Source organism: Aulonocara stuartgranti (assembly GCF_965226115.1).
Source record: "Aulonocara stuartgranti genome assembly, chromosome: 15".
In the NCBI taxonomy this organism is placed as follows: domain Eukaryota; kingdom Metazoa; phylum Chordata; class Actinopteri; order Cichliformes; family Cichlidae; genus Aulonocara; species Aulonocara stuartgranti.
In genome coordinates this window covers 30747611-30765608 of record NC_138951.1, presented here as the reverse complement: position 1 = coordinate 30765608, position 17998 = coordinate 30747611, and the positions used below count along the sequence as shown (strand labels likewise).

General features: G+C 39.1%; 2 protein-coding genes across 3 annotated transcripts in view; one reads left to right on the top strand and one right to left on the bottom strand.

Moving 5' to 3' along the window:
* The window catches only part of amd1 (adenosylmethionine decarboxylase 1), a 37090-nt gene that overhangs the window by 3841 nt on the left and 15251 nt on the right, over positions 1–17998 (bottom strand). Inside the window, exons 1-4 of one of the 2 annotated variants that reach the window (XM_082505385.1) lie at positions 5959–6297; positions 2371–2457; positions 1646–1772; positions 1430–1532 (exon numbers count right to left, since the gene is read on the bottom strand). In XM_082505385.1, the coding sequence (XP_082361511.1) occupies positions 1430–1532; positions 1646–1772; positions 2371–2457; positions 5959–6068 (427 nt within the window). In that variant the 5' untranslated portion in view covers positions 6069–6297. Of the gene's footprint in view, positions 1–1429; positions 1533–1645; positions 1773–2370; positions 2458–5958; positions 6298–17998 lie in introns of those variants that run through there. The other variant, XM_082505386.1, reaches the window with a different exon arrangement.
* cdk19 (cyclin dependent kinase 19) overlaps positions 7897–17998 on the top strand; it is a 67738-nt gene continuing 57636 nt past the window's right edge. The window contains exons 1-2 of the mRNA XM_082505351.1: positions 7897–8187; positions 14537–14612. Coding sequence (XP_082361477.1) covers positions 8060–8187; positions 14537–14612 — 204 coding nt within the window. The 5' untranslated portion in view covers positions 7897–8059. The remainder of the gene's footprint in view (positions 8188–14536; positions 14613–17998) is intronic.

Here is a 17998-nt window from a genome sequence, read left to right as displayed (position 1 = left end):
TTCATTGTCCCCACAGCTATAGTATAAGCAATGCACTCCATAGTCTCAATATTACAAGCAACATTTGTTCTTAAATGATTAAAACAGCTTGGGTAGAGATGATGATCACAGATACATGATTACCTGATCTATAAAAACAAACCTAAGATTTGCATTAATCAAAATCAGGGTGTGTCTTATGATTGGATATTTAAATGTTCGCTAACCCCGCTAGTCAGTGCCAAACAGTTTTATTACTTTATTCATGAGGGTAAATACATGACAGCTATGTTAAGCAGTGCTGCTCTGTAGTTCTTTTGTGCTAAAAAGCTGCATGTTGGTGTTGTCAGAATAAACTATAAAACCAAGTTGTCAATGTTAGCATAGGAGAAGCCTACTGCTAAGATTATGTTTGATCAATGAGGAATGTGCTAATTGCTTAATACAGCTAACACATGAAGTGTTTGTTGGTTAACGTTTCACTTTGATTATTTAAAGTGTGTTTGATTTCAATTTTTTGTGGGGGTAGTGGTTGAGGAGTTCTGTCTTTTAGATTTGTCAACTAGTCCAGCTTTTTGTTTAAACAACTAGCAGATTGTTTGCCAGGAGCAGCCATAAACCGGGAACTGCCCTGGGCATTTTCCAGCTGTAAATTCAGAGCGTCAGGGATTTAACAGACTGTGCTACAAACACCCTTTACTAGGGCTGTGCGATATGACCAAAATCTCATATCCCGATATAAGAATTCTATCGTCCCGATAACAATATAAATCACAAAAATGTAACATTTTCTATAAATTCTGTGAATTTCTGGCAGCTCGACTTGCGGGAAGTGTTTCCAGCTGTGCGGCATGTACCCGGAGTCAAGTGTTTTAACCGATGCATGAAACTATACATTTTTACACATAAGTTGTAACGGCCGACGTTTTCTTTGCGAGTATTTATTACACGGCGTGCTGCGGGGAAAAGCCTGTTCAAACAATTGAGTCTTAGGATTATTTTTTTTAAGCACCTGGCGGCTCTTTTTTAGTTCTCATCTGTAAATAATCTGCTCTTTCACATGATTCAGTTTATTTTGAAAAGTCTCAACAGGATCTTGAGATTTATTGTGAAAGGTTTATGTGGAACATAAACAAGCGGACACGCGATGGTGTTACCGTCGTTGTTACTAACGACAACGCATAAAAACAGGCGCTTGGTCTGTCTGTAGTGTGGTTATATTAAATAATATCAACTTTAGGAAATTAATATAGCCACTACAGTGACCATCAAAACGATGAAAAAAAAAATATTGCCGTAAATAGTTTATTTTGCGACACGACGAAACATAACGTAAAATGAAACGATAGACGTTTTTATATCATCATCATCCGATATATATCGTTATATCGAACAGCCCTACCCTTTACTTGCGTGTGTAACACACTTCAGAGTTTCATGTATCACGTACTGGGAAAAATCTGGCTGAGGAAGTCCACTTCTTCCTGGAAGTTTCGATGAGGGAACTCTTGATGGGCTGGTTTCATGAAGTTCTTACGGGAGTAGAAGAAATTCTGCAAACGAGACACTAATGAATAAACCTACGCAACTAATCAGCTTCATTGATACAGCTCGTTCAGATTGAGATGAAATAAGCTTTGTCATGCAAATGCTACACCAGTCTAACCTCAATGGTGTCGAAGCCGCAGTACTCCCTGGCGAGTTCCAGCAGAGGCACCAGTGCTTGCAACAAGAGGGTGGTTCCGCATGTCTTCAAAATGAAACGTCTCTTGGAGACAAACATGCTACTCTCACTGTAGAGACAAGAAAGGAGTTAGTCACCAATAACCACAGAGCATCGTTTTCCTCATTATATTCTATGATACATAATGATGATTAAGTAAGCCTGGTATCTTTGTAATATTTACCTAAAATGAGCAAACCAAGCCCCTCAGCTACTCATTTGTAAAATGAAATTTTACTATTGATGCGTGTAATAGAGGTCCGGTATTCGTTTCTATATTTGTTTCACCTTACTACATTGCAGAGCAGTAATGGGGAAGGTAAAACTTCAGTGAAGGCTTTCTCTCCTTTTTAATGGGGAAAGGAAAAAAGGTGGACAGGTGAGCAAAAGGAGGAAGAGAAAAAGCCACACCCTAGTTCCCATTCAACTTGTCATACTTGTTTGATTACCCAAGAGGAGTTAAGCTTACTGGCTTCAGTTTTAGCTTCATGTTAGTTTTATCTGACATGCTCATACTTGGCCTACCTTAACACAACTACACATTCATATAAGCACTGCATGTGACATGTAGAGTACATGCCCATACTGACACCTGAGACTGTCATTAATGGAAATTAGGTTAAGGTCTAGTTGGAAAGACTTTCTGCAGGTATCGAGCAGGCACTCACCTGAGTATATAAGCTTCCTGCTTGTCAGTCTTTGTCACACTTATTATCAAACAATGCACATTTTCCAAGAGTTTGTCCCACTCAAACCTGAAAGAAAAAGAACACAAGTTAAATGCACACAAAGACAAAGTTGTTCTCTTTTGAGGTCATTTTAAAGTGGCACCCACTACAGGAAAGAACTATTGATGGTTATGTAACATGGCCAAGTTTGAAATGTTTTCAGGATTTTGAACAGAAATGTCTATGAAGCTTGCTGTAGTCTTTACACTGAAAAAGTAAGTGCATATAACAATTTCAGTGCCAGAGTATGCTCTGGGCATACAATACTGATGATATCAATAGAGGTATTGTTCAGACTGAAATGTGTTTTCCACCATGTGCAGATGGCTGTAGGGTAATGTGGACTTATTCTGCACCTACAGCAGACACACCTTCTAGCAGCTGCCTCGGCCCCCCCCCCCCACCCCGGACACCACCCAGACAGCTGGGTCACATTACAACCTTGGAACAGCAGCCAAACCCATTCACAGTGGGGGCCTGGGCTGCAAGACAAACGTTCCATGAAATAAAGTGTTCGATGAAAGCATACCAGCAGCTCAATGAATGCTTTATGAAACTGGCTTTTCTAGAGAACCTCTCAAAAAGAAATGCCCCTCAGTAACCAGACTGCAGCAGTATGCGTAAAGGCTGTGGGCAAAAATGCAAGACCCAATTATGTTCCTTTCTACATGGTCAATCTACAAATGAACTAGATGACTGAGGAAACTCACACAAAACACAAATAAACAATGCATCTCTCAGACATTGTTCTAAAGACAACAAAATCAAGAATACAGTTCACACTGCAGCCTTTTGTATTCGGGCCTAATGGCCCAAGAAACTAAACTACAAATATGTTTACTACCTTCCAGTACCACAAACAACACTTCATCTAATCCCTTAACAACATTGTCCTCAGAGAGTGACAGGCTTACGTCATCTATTGTGAACATCACTTCCTCTGAGAGGGTGGGGGCAAAAGAGCTAGGTATGGTATCACGGAGTCAAATGTGCTCCAATATCAAGTTTCAAATAAGGTCAACACATGAACAAGTAAACAGTTTTGTTTTTTTTTTTTTTACACTTCCAGCCCAAAACACCACCAATTTAAAAATCTGGTTTTTAGTTTGTGCATAAGAAAATTGTGTAAAAGGATGTGAATGATTTCAAAACTGCACGTCTCAGAAGATAAACAAAGGTCCTGCACCGAGGACCAACATTGGAGCAAGATGATATAAACTCTAAATCATGCTATAAGCTACTCTAAATCTGGCCATGCAGGCGATGTGCCTTTAAGATGGCTTTGTTATACACCAGCTTCTCTTTGGCATTGTCCTTAATGCAAAGACTCAACATCTTTAGTTTGCCATCAAGGCCAAGCCTGATGAGAATGGGTGTATATCATAGTACCATCTAAACTCTGCAAATGATATAATATGATTAAGTAATGTCAACAGTGTATTTGGAAGATGGACAAAGGCATTACAGGTATGTCTGGATACAGTTCAGCTCGATCACTTCCCGCAACATAACAGAGCTGTTGCGACATGCCTACTTCCCAGTTTCATACCAGAGGCCAAGCATTAGCAAGCTGTGTCAGCTCCTGCCTCGGTGAGAAATCGACACCAGTGGTTATTTCTAGCTGTGCAACAAGATCATATTTTCCTCAAAGAAAGCAAAGCGCCAAACCTGTTTTCATGCATCCCAGAGATTATGAACACATGGCTGATCAAGACAGCACATGTTGGAACGTTTGCCACTTATCAGACAGAAAAGTGGTCACTTACTGGATGGCTTGAACACAGGGAACAGTAAATTTCTCAGGTGTTTAGAGGTGAATATACTATGACTTTATGAACCAGTCTCCCCTACAATGACTGGAAGTGCTTGGTATGCAGTCTGAACCCTGACAAGTGGCAGCAGAGGTAATGTGAGCAAGCTTCACATTTGTGAATCAGATGCCCTTGTGGTCTTATTTGGACATTGGCTAACGTCCATCGAGTCTGATCCACTGACGGTGTCCCTTTGAGCCGTTAATCTGCCCTCTGGCTGTAAATTAATGCCAGCTTTCCTTTACTCCAATGGTTATGCACTTGTCAAACCAGCCCCTGATCTGGTCATTAACCAGAAAAAGTCACCCATCACTGGAGATGATTTGGCCTCCTTGAACCAGTCATGAAATGACACACTGCCAGAGAAAAAAAATAAATAAATAAATAAAAAACAAAACCCTAAGCAAAGGCAGTGGACACCATTAACACTTTCACTTACTCTCACCTTACATTAAAGAATCAGTACCATTCTTACCTCTATAGGTGACATAACCCAGGTGATTTTAAACAATCTATTTGTTTTACAGTGGACAAGTTCCACTAAAGTCTGGGAAGCAAAAAATTATTATGACACACGGTACAAATCTGATTTTAAGGTTTCTCCTTGTTAAAGGTTGTTTAAAACGTGCATTTCAAACCAGCTAATTTTGCTAGCAAGCAAAAACCGAATTTCTCACAAGAACTGAACCCACATGGATTTTTCAGAATCCATGCCGCCCCGGGTCCTCCCCCCACCCGTCTTTAAACGTAACCAAGTGCCCCGCGGCACAACGTAACAGGGAACCCTCTAACCAATCAGAGCAACTAGGAGCGAGAGCACCGCGTGGCCGAAAACGTGAACACGACTTTACGCAGTTTCTCTCTGGTTAAACAGACAGCGGTAACAGACCTGGGGCCAGCCTTTAGCAACCGCATGGGCAGAGGGAAAGGTTGACGGTTTTCCCCAATCACTTATGAGCCTTAAAAAGTAAAGAATTTAAAAAAAATAAATAAAATAAAGGTGGAATTGGAATACTTGAATCTATTTCCGTGCCAGCAAGGCACGCGGTGACAACGGACGACCACATGTCTCACATGCCCCCCTCGTTGTAGAGTGACGCAGGAAAAAATAAAGCATATGTAATTACAAAGCCCAAGCAATTTAGTGCACACGAGCACGAATATATATAGCAATTGGCAAATAACGACAATAAGATCGCCTCATCACTAAATCACAAGCAGTCTGAGAATTCAGCGTCGGAGAATTCAGGAGACGGCTGATAATTTGAATATTTTTTCCTAGGGACTAGCTTAAATGAAGTAGCTCTAAATTGGCTGTCATGGTGGCGTCCAAGCCTCATGCGACAAATCATCTCGCAAAAACAAGCGATGGGAGCTGAATATATTAACTACCGCAAGCTCCCAGGGTGAAGAATGAATGACTCAGCCACTGTTAAAAGGGGGAGGTGTCCATTTTCCAATGGCGACGTTAGCTAGCTCCCCAGCTTAAGGATCCACGGTTAGATTTGGTTCACTTCAATGCTTGCCGTCTATGAAGGGGTGGATTAATAACTATAAGGAATACAGTGTAAACGGAAACGGGACTGTACAATATTCAAGTTGTTATACATCTCAAAAAGTGACCACTGAAGCCGTGCATGTAGCCGGTGTTTCTGTCCATGTACCACTAGGCTGCTGTGGACTGACACTGCCCCGGAGACACTCAAGTAACACGAACCTTGGGATGGTACGGAGGTCTCCGTTTCCTTTGGTCTCATCCTGCCGAGAGAACCACACCTCCAACAGCTTCTCGGTCCCCTCGAAGAAATGTGCACCGTTATCTTCCATCGTGAGACAACAGACACCCAACAACCAAAAATATTACAACGTCGTTTATAACGTTTACAGCTTAATTACTCCTTCCTCGACCTGTTATTATTTCGCGAGGTTCAGTCCTTAAAACAATCCAGGAGTTGATTTGCTTGAGTTACCGTCTTCCCTTTAGCAGAGAATACCGTTAGCGAGCGCTAGCTAATATCGCCGGCCATACTGTGTAAGCGCTGAATGGAGACCGCGCGGAGCTTTTATTTGGCAATAGCCCTACGTAAGCCTCACCTCGAGCCAATCTGAACGCGAAGCCATATCTTGGGATTTGTGATTGGTCAGAAACCTATCAATTATAATAGAAGGCGGGTCTTCCGTCATGAAACTTTTCCGCCTGCATGTAGCTTTCCTCTGGAAATACATACTAATTATATATATATATAAACAGCAACATCAACATTACATGACATCTGGATTTAAGTTTACGAAGGCCAGTATGACAGTTGACGGCATGTTCGTGTAAAAGTCCTTTTCTGATAAGTTTTCTTCTGTTCACGACGATTACGTAACTTTTTTTCTAACACAAGCCATTGTGTTTACTTATCACATTAATTTTTCGTATGTACGCTCTCTCTTTTTTAAGCTGTATAATTTGTTTTTTTCACTTAATGGTACTATAATACTGATATTAAACTGCGAATATCAGATATAAACCACTTAAATGAGAATATGACCAAGTTGTTAAATTGGATTGAACTAAACTGGACTGCGCAGGTATTCGTTTTAGCAAAAGAGTGTACTTATAGAAGGAAAACAGGTGAAAGAACTCCCAAAGGATATTACATATCTACTGTATGTGTTACAGGACTTGTCTCATCTCATTGTGTTCCGGGCAGTGGGAACTCACACATACAATTGTCACCCAATAGAATGACAGTAATTAAGTATGAATCACATACATATGACATGACGTCACTCATCTACATATACAGGTGTGTGTGCATGTCAAAAACCTATCGATTATTATAGAAGGCAAGGGTCTTCCATCATGATGTTTTGTTTTTTCATAACCTTTATTTATGGAAGACATTTCATATGTTTACCACTAACTGCACTAAACAATTTTCTTGTTTTTCTTTTTTTGGCTGACTGTAGTTCACAAAAGTAAAAAATGAATCTAAATCTCTAAAGAAAACTGTGTCTTAAAAAGAGATGCAGCGACCTACTTAAACCCTTAGATGCTTATCAGAAAAAACATCAGCTAAAATAACAGTTAAGAAGTTGGAAAACTAATATTATCCCCCGAAAAAACAACCCCAGAAACACCCAGGATGTTTGCACATATCCTTAAGTTACACATAGCACTTGATATCTTTAAACAATTTGTAATAGGTCCCATACCCTTCGGATCACATTGAGTTTGGTGGGAAGTGGTCACTCTAACTATATTAAATGAATACACTGCATATGTACACAGTTGTTCAGCTTTTGCAATACCATTATTATTATGACCATTAAATAATAATAATAATAATAATAATAATAATAATAATAATAATAATAATAATAATAATAACAATAATAATAATAATAATGATGATGATGATGATGATGATGATGATGATCCAGATAACGAGGATCCGTTTAGCTCATTTATTTATTCATCTTACGTGACGTTAAAAAAAGGTAACCTCAAACCACCGACGGCCGCATTTTTGAAGAGCTTTCATGAGTACGCAAAGTGCAACGAACAGCAGCGAGAAACGCGGGTTGTAGTTTGCCATAGCTTGCCTGACAACGCGGCAAACTGCGGCGCCTGCTCATAAGAACTACCATACCCAGCGAGCCACGCGCGCCAATTAGAAACGTCAACGAGCCAGTGAACATTAAGCGGAGCAGACCAAAATCCCAAACAAGGAAATGGTGGGGGAATAAAACGACCAGATTATTTAATTAATGCATGTTATAATTAATATTTTATTTTATTGTAAATTAAGGCGTATTTATGGGTTAAAATGGATTACGACTTCAAAACAAAGCTGGCGGCGGAGAGAGAGAGAGTAGAAGATCTGTTCGAATATGAAGGTTGCAAAGTGGGTCGAGGCACCTACGGGCACGTTTATAAAGCTAAGCGCAAAGACGGGTAAGATAACCGTGAACGTTATTGTGTATGCTGACATAAAACTGACCGCGGGATGCATTTTGTGAACACACGCCTCGGTTATGTGCTGAACGGGGCGTTCGATTTGAAGCTCCCCGAAGCGATAGCCCGTGTCTCTGTGTTTTTGTTTTCATGTAACGCACTCACTCACCAACGGTCCCCCCCACCACCTCCGTCCCCAACCTCAGAGCTCCCCCCTTTCCTCCTCCTCCTCCTCCCCAACACCCCCAAACAACAATGTAAAGCCGCGGTGCTGTTTATTTTCTGACAAGTGTCCTGTCGGCGGTCGCAGCAAAGGTAGCTTCTATCGTATTCTATCGTCACTTCGCGCAATAGTGACACCTGAGCGGCTTTTCTTGGCCCCGTTTTCAGCATCGTGGAGTGCCAAACTTTTTTTCTCCCTCTTTCTGACACACATTGTTTTCTCTCTGCCATTTGCTGCTTACACTTACTGACAAGCATATGACAGCGTGTGACCACGATGTATATATCAGCAACAGAAAGCAGGACAGATATGTTCTCACATTTCTGCTCTGCTGTGCCAACGGTGTCAATGTTCCTTATGCAAACTGGCAAAATCCCAGTCCAAAAAAGTGGCAGAATCTGGCCAGTGCGCTTCGTATTTGAATACTACAAGTTTCATTTGTACGATAGCCAAAAGGTTAATCACTCTGATCTAAAAATTACATTCAAGAAAAGCAGCGTTAACCAAGGGCACAGTGCATTAAGAGCTGATTTTGCTGCCCCCGTCTTCCAAATGCTTTGTCATAAAGTTTTCTCGAAATCTGAGATGGAGAAACTAATTTTAAGCATTAGATGAACTTATTATACAGATGGCCCAATTTGACTTCTTCCCATGTATTACTCGTTTTAGAATAGAATAGAGTAGAATGCCTTTATTGTCACCATACAGTTGTACAGTGAGATAAAGAGCATGTATAAAAATGTACAAATATACAATCCGGTGTAAGAAGAAAAAAGTAAATATGTAAATAAATTGTTTTTTCCAGTCATGGCAGATGGCTGTCTCTCCTTGAGCCTGGTTCTGGTTTCTTCCTGTTAAAAGGGAGTTTTTCCCCCCACTTTTTGCTCAAAGGGGGTCATTTGATTTTTGGGTATTTTTTCTATATTACTGTGGGGTCTTTAATCTTACAATATAAAACATCTTGGGGTGACTGATGTTGTGATTTGGCGCTATATACATAAAATGGAATGGAATGGAATTGTCAGTGTTGTTATAGCAAAGCTAAACACTGTTTTATTACCAGTAGGAACAGTATCACTCCAATTAGATCCAACCTAAAAGGAGTGTCACAGGGAACAGCTAGCTTTTCCAGATTTATAATAGCCATTATCAAGTCAATATTCATAACTGGTTAAGAATACACATAAAACAGTTGTTTTTTGTTCATGTTTGTATAGCTATGGTTATAAAATGTCTGCACCTCCATGCACTTGTATTTTAAATATATTTTGTATTTTTCCAAAGAGATTAAAAAACATGAAATAAAGTTAAAGCTTTATTAGCTTTATTTCTTTCAACGTTTTGTCTGTATTGCTGTGATAATGCTAATGTGGCCATAACCTCTATAGACAACTCAAATAATACAATTATTATTAACATTTTAAAATCTTTGTAATAGAATCAAATTAAAATTTACCCAAGCTGTTAAAGAAGGCCTTTCACGTACTTTGAGAATTGATGTATTAAAAACTTTTACAATCACTCAGTGTCTTTAAAATCTGAAACAGTTTAGGTTTGTAGATCAGTCAGTTAGACTGTTTCTTCCTCACTGTGTTTGTTAATATTGCAATATTGTAACTTTATCAGCAGTGTAGATATGTTGGATTTAAACAAAGTGAGCCTAAAAGCAATGTTAAGCTACTTGACTCTAGTTTAGCCAATAGTTCGATGGAGTAACATAAAGTAGACAATTAACCACTGGTATTGCTTTAGTTAGTGGGCCGAGTTCATGTAAAACTAAGGGGGCATTAGTGCTTTCCAAACTATAAACTCAATAATAAATTCTTTCATCTTTAATAAAATGATCAGTGTTGCTGCTTTGTCAGGTGTAACAATTAAGTTTAACATCCAGACATCCATGAAAACAGAATTTATTACATTTAACGGAGTTAGAAGTTAGCAGGAAGTTAGCTTGCTAGTTTCCACGTAAACATGATATAGCATGTTCTGAATGAGAGATTTCTGAAAAAAATAAAACTTACAGCTCTGCCATCACTTCCAACATAAATGAAGACAAAACTAAACAGCAGTGACTTTTGTAGGGTTAGTGAAGTTGGGCTAGCTGGTAATGATGTGCTACGCAATCGCTAGCAACACAGCTATGTTAGCATTATGTAAATACAGTGAAGCTGGAGGATGGATGCTAACTTTTTTCCACCTAATAGCATCCTGCCAAACAATCGCATGGCAGGATGCTATAAACAGACCAAACTTCAGTCAGGAGAACAACTGCGATAATCCATCCACAATATGAGGTTAGTCATTAATATACTGCAACAACATGGGAATAGAGCAGCTGCGAGAGAATTCCGCACTAATGAATCAATGGTACGGAAGTGGAGGAAGCAAGAAGAATGAGTTGAGTAAAATTTGACGGTTTAGTTTTGCTTAATGCGCCTTATAATCCGGTGCGCCTTATGTATGAAAACAGACACGTTCATCGACAGTGTGCTTTATAATCCAGTCCGCCATAAGGTCTGAAAAATAAATGTATCCAGGCCCAAGACGGGAACTTAAAATACTGAATGTGGTCGTTGTTTCTGTTCTTGACAGAGCTGTCGTCATTCAGAAATTTGACAGACAGTTGGATTTGACCCTCAGAGGATGAAAGGCCCTGAGAATAAAGAGCGTTATAAATTCCCAGAAATGTGAACCTGTTAATGCTTAGCAAAGCCTCCTTTTCCCAGTACCCAAAATGTTACTCATGACTTACCCCAGTTTTGCAGCAGAATTTAAAGTAATGGATAATTTTCATTGTTTGCTGCTTTCTCAACTTAAGAAAGCTTAAGGAGCCTAAGGGGCCTTGTTGTCATGTGAAAATGCTGTGTCTTGGAAGTATAAAGATCCAGTTTTGCTTTTTTTACAAGTGGAACACGTCCCACCAACAGCTCAGTGTGTCTTAATAACTACATTATAGATAGTTATATCAGTGATGGATGCATGTTTTTACAGTGCCATAAAGTTAGTCCTGGAAGGAATTCATGGTGCATGTATGGGTCAGGAAGTCATTGAAATTTCTTTTAACCGTGACTGTTGGATAAAGAGCATAAAAAGCAAAGTTTTGTTCATTTCTTTATAGCTATTTTTAGTGCTTTATCTGTCTTGCTTCTGGTCAGCTCCTGTGAGTTGTACCAGTGGGTTCATTACAAGTATCCTGTATGGCTTTTGAGAACAGACCACTAGTTGGTACAATCTGTTGTGGGTGTACTGTGACAATGTTCTATGAAATCACAGCAGTTCAGGTCCAAAGAAACCTTTGTTCAGACATTACCAGTGCTGATTTTCTCTGACTTGTGTATGTGTGTATTTTAAGGGTGTTATTATCTGCTAAGAGCCAGTCACCAGGGCACCAGACCGCAGCTCCAAATTTTGAGGAAGACGTGAACCGTAGAGACATTATGGCAGAGGCAGACGGAGCTGGCTCACGCACACCATCACAAGATCTGTGCGCTGGCCTGAAGGGGCCTGAGCAGATAAGCCAACACTCGCCCTGTGGGTGTTGTGGGGCAATGTATCGCCGATTTGAAAAGGATTGATAGTCAGTGGTGTGTCTCCTCAGAGTGCTCTGGGCCTGCTTCATAGAAACCAAAAGAACAATCACTTCAGGGATTGTTATGAATATAATAAAATATTACAGTTTGCATATTCTCAAAAAAGTCATTAAAAATAGAATGTAGTGATTTTTCAGATCACATTGAATTCAGAATCCAGCATAGAATTATGATATTTACACGGAGACATTTTGCTCTTTCATGAAGAAAATGTTCATTTTTAATTTGATGGATGTGTCTCACAAAATTACTGTATGGGCCAAGGAGCTCCAGAGATCACTGTCTGTGAACATAGTCCGCCGTGCAATCTAGACATACAGGTTAAAGGTCTGTCATACAAAAATGTATCCATATGTGAACATGGTGCAGAAATGCAAATAATAGTGAGTGTAAAACTGTGACTCTTTCTTTGACTGTCTACGGTAGATCTGACAGTGCCTGTTTGGGCTGTGAATAACTGATATTTATTGAAGTTACTGCTGATGTGCCACATGGCTTAAACCCTCCTGCTTTGGAGATGATGCATATACTGTATGGATATATGCGCATATATTTAAGACACTCAGAAAAAAGACAACGACCAACTTGGAGAAACAACCACAACACCGACCAGTTACCATGGATAACACTGAGTAGGGTGTCTCATTAGTAACGTCTAGCAGGCAGATCATGAGGGACACACCCAAGTTTTGTTTTGTTTTTTTAAACTCTCGATCAAACGTTTTTTAGAATTAAATTTTTTTGTCAAATTGCCAAATACACTCGATAGTTACAGTTACTTTTGCTTATCAAGTCAACACAAATGTTTCAGTTAGGACAGAAAAAAGCATGTGGAATAATTTAGCTAACAGGGGTGGGGTTACAAAAAACTATACAGCATAGTATTGCAATATTTTGTATGGCAATAATCTATTAAATAGGGATGCCAAATATCAGTGTTATGAATGAATTAAAATACTCGGGGAGTACTTCAAAGAAGAGGTTTCATCTCACGCACAACCATCCAATTTAATGTAAGTTTGTTTGACTAACGTTACGTTACATTAAATTGGCTCAACTGAAAAACCATCAGACACTGGACACAGTTATTCAGAGCAAGCCAATGGCTCAGTCACACACATGCTAGAACAAAAATGGTGGCTTTTTTCACAATGTGATAACGCACTTGTCATTGTTGAAAGATACAACAAAATTTCATTTGGTGACCAGCAACCAATGGTAATGGTTTTCCAAAGCTTGAGTTTGTTGCACCTTTACCGCCACTTTTGAATAGATTGTGACATTGACAGTTTTTTGAAGTCATAATTTGCACTTTAAATGTCGATAATGTTATTAATAAGGTTACAAATAACAATAGTCTTGTATTGTGAGTGAAGTGTTGTAATAATATTGTATTTTGGGATATCTGGTAATTCTCACCTCTATTAGCAAACATTCATAATTAGTACTGCAAGCATGGAGGGCACTATGGGCACTACATAGACTACAGAAGACGCACACAGTAGAAATAAACACTATATATGTTAATAGTGTAATGTGTTTAAGTGGGGCTTCCTTAATCTATAAAACAGTGAACCTGTTTCATAATCACTTTCATCTTCTGACATAAAATTGAAATTTCAAGCATATAGATTTGGGTTTACAGTGTTTGGATCCATCTTTATATGTCAAGCTCTGTAAGTTTGTCCTGGTTTGCATTACGGAGTGGATAAACTGTTTTATTGAGTAAATTGATTATATTAATGTGCAATTTTTTTTATAGACTAAAGGATTAAATGTTTGAGCTGTTTTGAGCATCTGTGCAGCTTAATTAGTATTAGAGATGTGTGCCTGAGAGCTCCAGTTAATCCGTGACCATCTCCAATGCAAATTAGGCTGAAAAGTGTTTGATATTACCACCATGAGGACCTCTTTGATCTGTGCAGGCTGCTCACTGAATGAAGTTGTTATTGGACACTGTCCACTGAGTGTGTTTACATTTTAATCATGCCTCTTTGCTTATTGTAAACAGACTTATGAATCCTTTTAGCCCTTATTTTCTCCACTGCTCTGTGTTCAGGCTGGGCTTCCTTAACCGGAACTCTGCTTATCTCAAATAATCAATATTGGTCTGCTGAAAGTGCTCGGCCCTGCGGGCTCACATTTCACTTATTAACTGATTTTCATGCTCAAATTTGATGCACAACGGCAAATGACTACCTTGCAAAAAGAGGAAAATTGCCAACTGAGAGCTTTGGAAGTGTCAGTGTGTAGTTTGAGTTTTCGTCCCTGCATCAAGGGGAATTTCACTGGGGGCACTTATCCAGACCTAGGGAGCACTCATGCAGGGAACTAATGGATCTTTGCTGCCAAAAGCTATCACTAATAACATGGATTCCTCTATGGCAGTTGTGGAACTTGAACCACAGGATGTTTTTTATGCCCTCTGCTGTCCTCATCCTCCTTGCAAAACACCTCCTTTACTAATCAAACCCTCAAAAAGCCTTTTTGTTGGCCATCTTCTAATATTCTTCATTTTCTCTTTTTCTCACCACAGGAAAGATGAGAAGGAGTATGCACTGAAACAAATAGAAGGCACTGGAATATCAATGTCTGCCTGCAGGGAAATTGCTGTAAGTTACCGTTTTCATTACTAAGGCCTTACATGACCATGTTGTTCTCAGGCTCTTCAACCTCTTAACACCCACTAAGTCATTGCTTAGTATAAATGTTATGTCAAGGATATTTTTGTTTTAGCTACTTGCTAAATAGGCTAATTTTCAGAAACTAGAAGATGTTACATTTCGCATGGAGTTCAATACATTCATTTTGGCAACACGATTGTTATGCCAAGACTGTGTCCGTTTGGTCTACCTTACAATATAAAATGCCTTGAGGCGACTGTTGTTGTGATTTGGCGCTATATAAATAAAATTGAATTGGTTAATCCAAACAGACGTCCATTTTTATCATAGACGAAACTTGTGAAAAACCCTAACCCTAAATGGGTTGCCAGCGACCTGGTAGATGTCGAGATGACTTCATTTGCTGCAGAGATAAACATCAGCAAATATCACAAAACCCTGTGAAGACTTACCCAATATTTTCAAGCAGACTCTTTAGTCTGGATGTTTCTTTTAGCATTATATATAGAATAGTATCAGAGTTTGTCCAAGATGAGGATTTTAAGTGATTGCTTTGAAGTTCCTAAAGGGAGAACAGACAGTAAGAACTGGTAACCATTTTGGTCAGAAGATAGAGAGATACATGCTCCTTTGTAGTTTTGATTCTAGTTCCCTACAAACAACAGGTACAGTCTGCTACTAAAACACAGAGTAAAGTTAGTAAAGGGTCAACCCGCAGCTGCTAAAATTAAAATGAATGTAGCGTTGTTTTGCTTCATGTCTGTTGAATGAAACTTGGCAGAGATGCAGCTCAGTATATTCAGAACAGATTCATTATAATCAGAATCGCTGACAGATTTAGTAAATTTTAAAAAGGTCAAAGAAATAAAGTAAAATAAAGTATTTTATCTGAAAAGTCTCCTGAGTTGTTCTAATCCATACAGCCCAAAGATGGTCATATTGATCATTTCGTTTTGAAGCTGTTAATGAACTGGGGCATGTTTTTCAAGTAGAAAGGAAACGTAATAGAATATAGTTCAAGTGGGTAAGTGATGACATTGATGCTAGCACTGGCACTGTTTCCACAAATGTACTGCTTGCACACATAAAACCATGAGAAGCATTTTCTCTTCTCATAAAGAATGTTTTTAACACTTCATTAGATCTATTTAACAGTGGTTTTCACCCTTTTACTTGTGAAGTAAACTTAAAATGGCAAAGTTTCAGTAGATAAAGTATCGTATTATATTTAACGGGTCAGACTGATGCTGTAACTACCTGTGGTTTGTACACCTTAATATATCTTGTACAATTTAAAAAGGTGCAGAATTGATTAATTTAAGTTTTTATCGACTTGATTTTCTACAGCTTACTCAAGGATTTTTATTCTTATCTTATTTTCTCCTCACTGCCATGCCACTGATAAAGAGGCCATGTGCAGAATAATATTTTACTGAATATAATAAATGCTTTTTTATCCCTCAGCAGTAAAAGGTTGATGGGTTATTGTGGTCACCCTGCGGCAGTTTGTGAATGTGATAACTCAAGATTGAAGCAACATAGACGTTTCAAATTTATACCATAGGTGTATCTACTCTCCACCACATGATCACCACGATCATGATCAAGGCTGCAATAGAAAAACATCAGTGTTGCCTGTAAGAAGTAAAAAGAAAACAACTTGTACCTTCTTATCAAAAATTTTCTAACTCATTGTCAGATTCTCTTCCCCCCATCATGTGAGCAATATGGGCGTGCCACTCTCTCAGTCTTAAAAAGAAGCTGCAGTGTACATTTACTGAATGACAAAATGTCACTTGGATAGTTTACAATATTTCTGCATAAAGCTTCACACAATAGACGTGTTTATTTATTTTTATAATCACTTTGTAAGATTCGGTAGCCAGCTGTCACGTTTGACTCTGTCAGGTGAGTAGAGGGGACGTCGTGTTGGTTGAGTGCATGTCAGTATGTCACTTAGCAAGTCCTGCCGATAGACACAGAATGTGGCCAGACAGGCTGGTGAGCTGTTATGTAAAGGTCTCTGGTTTCATGTATAACATGGTCAGCTGGAGGCGAGCTGAGCACTGTATATTGTAAACACAGTAAATGACTCTGCACCTGCATATCCATCAGTAATGACCAAACTCAGTGTAGTTTCCATGCCCCTTTGCCACCCAGTAACATTTAAACTCACTCAACAACGTGTTGCATGTTCTCAGTTCCTCTTTTTGCCTGTGATGTTCTGGGTAGTGTGTACATTTTTTACAAAGAAAACTGATATAACACTACACTAAATGAAAGTGAGATTTCTACTAAGACATGTCGACTGTACATAAAAGCTCAAAAAGTCCACTTGATTTAAATAACGTGCAGTATTATTACACTGAGCTTTTATTTAAAAAAAAAAGAAAAAAAGCTTGGACACGCAGCAAAGGGCTGCGGGGTGGATTCGAACCCAGGACAGCAGCTTTCAGCCGTATAGTATGTGGTTTTCACTCTTTGGCGTGGGGATTTTGTAGACCTTGGTTCCACTGCATTTTACTCATCTGTCAACATAGAACAGGTTTTACTGTATATCTACTGGATATACAGTCTTCTGAAAAAATAGAGTGAGATTATTTTAAAAATGAATGGTTCTTTTTCCCAGATGCGTGTCACGGGTTCCCGGGGCAAGCCGTGTGAATTTAACAAAGGACCCAAGATGCGGATATGCAGTGAAGTGAGAGGGCTTTATTGACACAGAACCCGAGTGACAACAAACAAAAGGAGAGTGTGGCGAAAAACCGAACTTAGACATAAACTACACTGGGAAAACTAAAACCTAAACAACAAACCTGAACACGAGAGAAAGCAACTTGCAGGGAGAATTCACAATAAACAAGAACACAGAATATTATAAAGAAACGCAAAACATTGAGTCGTCAGACTCAGGACCATGACAATGCGCTTGCTCTTAGTTTTTCAAGGTAGTTAGCAGATGGTCTCTGCCCTATACTGTGTTCCTAGACTATTTAAAAGTAGAATGGGAGGTAGAGCTTTCAGCTTTCTGGCCCCTCTTCTGTGGAACCAGCTTCCAGTTTGTATTCAGTACACTGGAACCCTCTCTACTTTTAAGATTTGGCCTAGAACTTTCTTCTTTGATTAAGTATATAGTTACGGTTGGATCAGATGACCCTGAATCCTCCTTTAGTATTTTGGAGAACTTCCTGCGTTAATTAGCCTCTGTCAGATTTTTGATATACAGTAAAACATCTCTGGCTACATGAATGTGTTGAAGCAGTGAGTGTCAAAAATTTGCTGTACTGGCATTACTCCACAATGTCACCTGTGCAAGTTAAAGTAGTTACTAATCTTTGTCATTTTGGAAACTGCTGTAGAGCTTTTATATAGAA